General features: G+C 40.7%; 1 protein-coding gene across 1 annotated transcript in view; it reads left to right on the forward strand.

Moving 5' to 3' along the window:
- Positions 1 to 8561, forward strand: part of AK9 (adenylate kinase 9) — a 53860-nt gene that overhangs the window by 29346 nt on the left and 15953 nt on the right. Inside the window, exons 21-23 of the mRNA XM_044449206.1 lie at positions 709 to 830; positions 3396 to 3615; positions 4671 to 4733. Of these exons, the coding sequence (XP_044305141.1) occupies positions 709 to 830; positions 3396 to 3615; positions 4671 to 4733 (405 nt within the window). The remainder of the gene's footprint in view (positions 1 to 708; positions 831 to 3395; positions 3616 to 4670; positions 4734 to 8561) is intronic.

Here is an 8561-nt window from a genome sequence, read left to right on the forward strand (position 1 = left end):
GGATCTCCCAAGCATCCAGAGCTTTGAGGCCTCAAGGGTTCTGCATAGAAAGGGGAATATGAAACATGGTCACTTTCTCATTTCATGAGTGGGAGTATTCCGTGAATAGCACTCTACATACAGCTATCTGGATCCAATCCATTGTGTTTCAAATGATACAAAACAGGTGATCCTTGGTGTTTGATCTGGAATGCTTAATTCTCATATGTGAGTTATTACTTGATAGTACGGTCATCAAATTATGAATGTGTATGTGTCAACCAGCCCTTGGACCCAGTACAAAAGAAACATTTGGCAGAATGAAGAAATTAATTTGCTTCCTCCATGTGTCCACACTTGTTAAAGGGATCTGATTTTGGTTTTGATGAGAACTTAATGAAAAACTAATCAGTTGGTTGAAACAGTTTTAGATTTTCTTCTGCTACAAAAAGTTTTAAAAGTAATTTTCTTGTTTATACCTGAAAACTAGACTGGATTTTCTCTATGTGTACATCTGCCCCATAATGTTTCTCTTGGAAAAGTGAAATTAATATAGTCCATTTCTTTTTTTATTTAAACACTGTTAACTATTTTGTCTTTACAGGAAGCCACTACATAAAGAGGATGAATGGTGCATAATCCCTTAAATTAAAGTTTTAAACTGTGTTGCTATTTGTCAGACTAAAGGGAGATCTGATTTTTACATGTGTTTTTGGATCATTTTAACAGAAAGAAACAATGTTAACAGATGAAGAAGAAGCAATCAAAGCAAATATATTAGATAATGAATCCTTCCCTATGGAGGTGCTTGACGGTATTGTTCTTGAATGGTGGATGAAGGAACCATTTCGGTAATTCACGTATCTAAAATTATCTTACTTTTTAAAAAAATCCCTATAAATTTCAGGCTGTAGATGTTTACATGTTTTCCTGGGATTAAATTTCATTGGATACATAAGAGTAGTATCATACTGCCGGTGTTCTAGCTCCAACATACCATGTAGAGTACCTCTTCCCAATCTGAAAGTCTTTAGAAGGACCTAGCCTCACCAATCTCTCTTCTTTGGGTGAGTCTGACCCTCTTAAAGATCTTCACACATCCACGTTGCCATTACAGCTTGTTATGCAGCAGCCCAGTCTTTGCATGTAAGTACAGCACCCCTGTCCCCCAGATCTGCTGTTTCAGTTACCATGGTTTCACTTAAAGGTAGTTAACTGCAATCCAAAAAATTAAACAGAAAATTCCAGAACTATAATAAACATCCATAATTTAAATTATGTGCCATTCTGAGTAGTGTGATGAAATCTTGTGCGGTTCCAGGGGAGCTCATCATGTATCACACCATGAACCTTACGTGCAGCTCCACACCTGGTCCTGAGTTTGGCGCCCATCCTGCTGTCACCAGGGGGTGGCACGCTGTTCTGGGTTGGCTGTGGTGGTGACCAAGAAGGGGAGCATTCCCCACATAGCTGTCTGGGCAGCAGTAGGCCACAAAATGCCACAAAAACAAAACTTAATTATTGATGGCAAACCCACAAATAATCAAATTACAAAAGTTAAACATACAAGTCATGCTTTGACTGTATAGTCTTTGCTAACATCCATGGCTTCAAGCTTGGAACCTATCCCCTGTAGACACGGGGGTCCTATTGTGTACTCTGTATTAGGGCAGAGTATACGACAGACTTTAGGATTACAGGATCAACTTTTGTTTGTTTGTTTTACTTTAACCCCCAAAGCTATTAACTGACACCAGAGAAAAAGTAGTGGGAGAGCTAGAGGCAAAATTGTAGAGGCAAAAGACGCTTGAAGGGGATGGGTTAGAAAAGCTTTTAATAATCAATCAATCAATCAATCAAAATGGAGGGTTTAGTTGTAGAGTCAGTTATCTATTATAGTCCATGAGCTATATAATAGGCTGATTTTCATATGTAAAAATATATCTGCAAATCATCTGATAATCTTCCAATAGGTCTTGCTCTTCTTTCTGCCCACTCCTATTCTGTTTATTTATTACAATGTTTCCAGTCTGCCTTATTTCCATATATCTTAGGGCAGGATATAGTAATGCAAATGATGCTATATAAAAATGTAATCCATCACACTCATCAAGGGTATATAATTAACCCACACAGATCTACTGTCAGTAATCCCCCAAAGTCTAGATAAAGAATGAGTACTTAACTTGATAGCAAAATGTGGCCTGTGTCAATATCAGCTGGGCTTTCAAGAGGAGTAGGTTCCATAACTTGGACACCAAAGCCAAGAAGGTCTTGTCTTACATCTCCATATAACATGCTACTCCCAAAGGCTGTGTGCAGAGGAGAGTCTCCTCAGCAGATCCTATACTTGAGCAGGTGTGTACATGAAGAAGCAGTCCCCACAAATATTGAGGTCCCAAGTTGATTCAGGCTTTAAATATCATGGTTATTGATACCCTGAACATGGACCAGAAGTGTACTGGCAGCCATTGAAGTTCCTTTAAAACTATTGCTGTATGATACTTGTAAGTTATCCCTGACAGCAGTCTAACAGCTACATTCTGGACTAACTGTCACTTCTGTGTCCTCAACCGCAGTCCCACATGGAGCACATTGTAGTACTCTAAGCAAAGTTACCAGTGCATGAACCGCTGAGGCCAGATTATCCCTTTCCGGGTATGGTTGCAGCTGGCAGGCCATGAAGCTGGCCAATAGCACTCTGCCTGATCCTCCAGTGACAAAGATAAATGTAAGAATGTTTCCAAGCTAGATACCCACACCTTATGGAGGAGCATAATCCCATCCAGGGCAGGTTACCTACTCAGCTTTTATTCATACATTAGTGTAATTCTCCATGGCCATGATGCAAAGTAGCTTTGAAGATTTGAGCTTCTCTTTCTCAAATTTCAACACAAAAAGTGCTTTAGAAATTTTCTTCCTCAAGATATGTTGTGGGGTTGTGACAAGAAAAGTGTTGGCAATCCTTTGGCTGTGCCTAAAATAGATCTTGGTCTTTGTATGAGCTATGAAGCTGCATAATATTCACTAAACCCTTCTGCTGAAAAATACAACAGTGCTCTCAGCAAATGAATTTCTGCTGCATTATCACAAGCACGTACTTAGTAAGCCTCTTAAATATAACCCTAACTCATATTGTAAAGTAGCAAAATAGAATAAATTACTCAGTTTCTGGATTTGGTACCACTACCTACATTGACTAACATAGTACTTTGCCTCATCTTTGCAATTTTGGAGGATTTCTATTGCACAGAAGTAATTTACTTTTTTAAAAATCCTAAACATTTGCCCTATCCAGCCAGGCCCATTTCTTGCCCACTAGAGGGAATGGTATTTTTGTTATTCAGTGTCTGCATGGAGGAGGGATCTGTGAAACAAATAGAAAACATAGTTTTTCTACTATTGTTTTCATTTAGATCTACAGGTTTTGTCCTAGATGGCTTTCCCCGAACTGGTGAAGAGACTCAGTATTTAGCAGACCGCTTACTTTGCCCCGATATTGCAGTCTTTCTTGAAGCTGATGAAGATGACATTTCTGAACGACTTCTTCCCACAAGGGTGCAAAAATGGCAAGAGAAACAAGCTAAAAAAATGGAGAGAAAGCAACAGCTGAAAGAATTGAAGGCAACATTAAGAGTAAGTTTTGCTATTTGTTAAGGCTTTAAAAAGCTAGCTACTATACAATGGATTAAAAAAAGGCAACAGCCCTGCTGTTCAGGCTTATAATCTAAAACCAGTACGTTAGGAATTTTAAAGAAAGGTGAATCACTGTGGTATAATAACTTTTTACAGTCAATATATTAGTTTAGCTAGTCCTAAAATAGCACTAAACAATAGATGAGCAAATCTGAAGGCATTCCTGTATCATAACTATTCTACTTCAGCAGTATTCTGGCTTCTAGAACTAACATTAAAGAAATGGGGCATAGTTGACACTCCTCACCTGACTTTAACAAAACTGCAATAAGTGCATTCAAACTCCCCATCAAGTATGGAGTCTTCTGTGAACACAGGTTGCCGTATGAATCCTGTGCACATTTGCCAGGACTAGCAACAGGGGTAAGCTGCCAAGACCTCACATCCAGTAGAGACCCACTAACAAGATCCCCTTTGACTTGCTATTCCTTGTCACTATTGCAATCTGCCTGCTTACCTGCCTCTCACTCTGGCCCAGATGATGGAGGTGAGGAAAAGGAGGAGAAGCCACCTTGCTCACTAGTTCTCTGCCTATCAGGTGGGCAAGTGCCAACAACCATGAGAAAGAGGATGAGGAGCAAGACCAGCTGTTGACAATGGCAATGAGAATGTAGACTCAGTGAAGGGACTTGCTCATTAAGGTTGTCCTGCCCATGGGCCCCCAAAAACCTGGAGCTGACATTAGTTGGAAGTAAAGCCTGTTAAGTTCAATGGAACTTACTTCTAGGTAACTGTATAGAGGATTATATTTGTAGGTCAAAATAAAGACCTAGACGTACATGCCTCTCTTATAATCAACAAAAGGAATAAGGTTTAGACAAGTTACTATTTATTACATTTATAGACCAATGCAAGTGCTGTGGATGATCATAACTCTTGGGACATTCTATAGCTGACACTGATGAATAATTGCTTGCCTTGTTCAACATTAAGATGATACACAATGATGTCAAGTGTCGATATAAAATATGCACTCTAAGGTCTTTTATTAACAGGAAGAGCTGATTGCCAAGAGAAGAGGAGAGCTTCTTGCAGAGCAAGCCAAAAAGAAAGCAGAGGTAAGAAAGATATAAGTAAAAATATTACATTTATTAAATCCTATTTTAAAGAATTAGATCACTTTATCTGGGATTTTATAAAATTATTTCAACATAATATTTTTATGCTTTTGTTTTATTTTATTATATTTATACTCTGCCTTTTTTCCTACAAAGAGTTCAAGGCAGTTACATCTCCTCCTCCATCTTATCTCCACAAGAACCTTGTGAGGAGGGTTGGGCTGAGAGTCTGTGACTGGCCCAAAGTCACCCAGTGAGCTCCATGGCTGAGCAGGGACTAGAACCTAGAACAACTGAGTCCCAGTCCCACACTCTTAACCACTACACCATACTGGCTCTAGTTGTGTTGTAACTAAATATTGAGAATTTTATTTTTAATTGTATACAAAATATTATTTATTATTTAAATATTTAAATAATATATTTATTTAATATATTATTATAATATATTATTTTAGCTTAAACTTTAAAGCTAAAGAACAAAGAACCTAGATACCTGACATTAAAAAAGGAGTGAGCTGAGTACAGACCTCCCTTGCCCTTCACTGCTGTTGATGACGCACACAAACACTGGAAAATTACTCAACAAATACAATGATAATACTATGCATCATTAGCACCATCTTTATCTAGGTATGTTCTGAATGCAATATTGTTGCAATCTTGTATAAGACATGCCTATAAAAGATGGTGCTGATAGTTTGTTTATTCATATCTATGATAAAATGGCACAAAGGCTGTGGATTTATATCAATACCTTATTTACTGGAGAGACAAATGAGTTACAGTGACCCACTGTTGGAAGTTTTTCCACCCCTGCTATTCCTTCTTGTTGTGAGTGCTGTAAAAACCATAAGGGAAGTCATGCTGGAAGTCAAGGCTCTTTCTAATTCAGCATTCTGTTTGTGCAGTGGCCAGCCCACCTGCCCACAGAAGCCCACAAGCAGGATATGAGTGTAGCAGTATCCTCCTGTCTGAGTTGCCCAGCTACTGGTATACCTAGGAATCCTGCCTCTGATACTAGAGTTAGCCTGTCTGCCTGCTTGTCTGTCTGATTTATATCCTGACTTTTTTTAAAAGAACTCAAAGCAGCTTACTTCATTCTCCTCCTGGTGCTCTCAATCTTATCCCCATAACAACCCTGTAAAGTAGGTTGGGCTGAGAGTCGGTGAGTGGCCCAAGTCACCCAGTTGGCTCCATGGCTGAGCAGAATCTCAGAATATCTGAACCCAGATCAGTCCAGTACGAGTCCCATACTCTTAGCCACTATACCACACTGGCTCTCTTCATCCATCAGTGGTTGTAGCCATTTATAGCTGTTTCCTTCCATTCCCTCTTCAGTCATCATTTTGGCCATCACTACTTCCTAAGGCAGTGAATTCCATAGTTTAGCTATGCATTGTGGGAAGAAGTACTTCTTTTTTAATCTTCTACCAATGAGCTTAATGGGATGACTCCAGGGAATATTATGGGAGAGAAAGAAAATGTCTCCCTCTCCACTTTCTCTATTCCATACATAATTATGTACACCTCTAACTTGTCTTCCCTTACTTCCTTTTTTCTAAGCTAATCAATTGTAGATGTAGCATTTCCTCACAGGGGTTTGCTCAGTTTAGTTGTCCTTTTCTGCACTTTTCCCAACTCTACAATATTTTAGATGTGGTGACCAGAACAGTATTCTAAGTGCTGCTGCACCATAAAATTGAATAAGCAAGTGCTAATAACATTGTGCCAGCATGGCTTATGCTTTGTTGTTGTTAGTTGCAAAGCGGTGTCCGACCCATTGCGACCCCATGGACAACATTCTTCTAGGCCAGGGGTCTCAAACTCAACTTACCTGGGGGCCGCTGGAAGTAGAGTCTGGGTGAGGCTGGACCGCATCAAGTATTCCACCACCGCGGTGATGGTGGGCCGCTCATCCCGCATCGCTCCCGGAGGCCGACCTGGGCGCCGCCAGCGCTTTGAAGGCCGCAGGGCCCCTCCCCCGTGCCCTGCCCGTCCCAGCACTTGGCCCGTGGGCCGTGAGTTTGAGACCCCTGTTCTAGGCCTTCTTGTCCTCCACCATCCCCCGGAGTCCACTTAAGCTCATGCCGACTGCTTCAGTGACTCTATCTAACCACCTCATTCTCTGCCATTCCCTTCTTTTGCCATCATTAGGGTTCCCAGCATTACGCTCTTCTCCAGGGAGTCCTTCCTTCTCATCAGGTGGCCAAAGTATTTGAGTTTCATCTTCAGGATCTGGCCTTCTAAACAGCAGTCAGGGTTGATCTCCTCTAAGACTGACTGGTTTGATCACCTTGCGGTCCAAGGTACTTGCAGGAGTCTCCTCCAGCACCACAATTCAAAGGCTTCAATTCTTCGGCGCTCAGCCTTCCTTATGGTCCAGCTTTCACAGCCATACATTGCAACTGGGAAAACCATAGCCTTGACTATATGCACTTTTGTTGGCAGGACGATGTCTTTGCTTTTTAATATGTTGTCTAGATTTGCCATAGCTTTCTTCCCCAGGAGCAAGCGTCTTTTAATTTCTTGGCTGCAGTCCCCGACTGCAGTGATCTTGGAGCCCAGGAAAATAAAATCTGTCACTACCTCCATTTCTTCCCCATCTATTTGCCTGGAAGTGAGCGGACCGGATGCCATAATCTTAGTTTTTTTAATGTTGAGTTTCAAGCCAACTTTTGCACTCTCCTCCTTCACCCGCATCAAGAGGCTCTTTAGTTCCTCTTCAATTTCTGCCATTAGAGTGGTATTATCTGCATATCTGAGGTTGTTGATATTTCTCCCAGCAGTCTTAATTCCAACTGGTGATTCATCTAGCCCCACCTTTCTCATGATGTGCTCTGCATATAAGTTAAATAGGCAGGGCGACAGAATACAGCCTTGCCAAACTCCTTTCTCAATTTTGAACCTATCAGTGGCTCCATGTCCAGTTCTCACTGTTGTGTCTTGACCCGCATATAGGTTTCTCAAGAGACAAATAAGATGGTCTGGTACTCCCATCTCTTTAAGAACTTACCACAATTTGTTGTGATCCACACAATCAAAGGCTTTAGCATAGTCAATGAAGCAGACGTAAATGGTTTTCTGGAACTCCCTAGCTTTCTCCATGATCCAGCATATGTTGGCAATTTGATTTCTAGTTCCTCTCCCTCTTTGAAATCCTGCCTGTACTTCTGGTAGTTCTCGGTCCACATACTGCTGGAGCCTAGCTTGTAGGATTTTGAGCATCACTTTGTTAGCATGTGAAATGAATGCAATGGTGCGGTAGTTTGAACATTCTTTGGCATTGCCCTTCTTTGAGCTCTTGTTAAGCTCTTTCTTCTTTGAGCTCGTTAAGCTCTTTCTTGTATAGTTCCTCTGTGTAATCTTGCCATCTCTTCTTAATCTGCCTCTCTTAGGTCCCTGCCATTTTGGTTCTTTATCATGCCCATCTTTGCATGAAATGTTCCCTTCATATCTCATTTTCTTGAAGAAATCTCTGGTCCTCCCTATTCTATTGTTTTCATTTATTTCTTTGCACTGTTCATTTAAGAAGACATTCTTATCGCTTCTAGCTATTCTCTGGAATTCTGCATTCAGTTGGGTGTTTCTTTCTCTTTCTCCCTTGCCTCTCGCTTCCCTTCTTTCCTCAGCTATTTGTAAAGCTTCCTCAGACAGCCATTTTGCTTTCTTGCATTTCTTTGTTCTTTGGGATGGTTTTAGTTGCTACCTCTTGTACAATGTTGCGAACCTCTGTCCATAGTTCTTCAGGCACTCTGTCTATCAGATCTAATTCCTTAAATCTATTTGTCACCTCTACTGTATATTCATCAGGGATATGATTTAGGC

Source organism: Varanus komodoensis, unplaced genomic scaffold, assembly GCF_004798865.1.
Source record: "Varanus komodoensis strain SLA01 unplaced genomic scaffold, ASM479886v1 scaffold1, whole genome shotgun sequence".
Classification (NCBI taxonomy): Eukaryota; Metazoa; Chordata; class Lepidosauria; order Squamata; family Varanidae; genus Varanus; species Varanus komodoensis.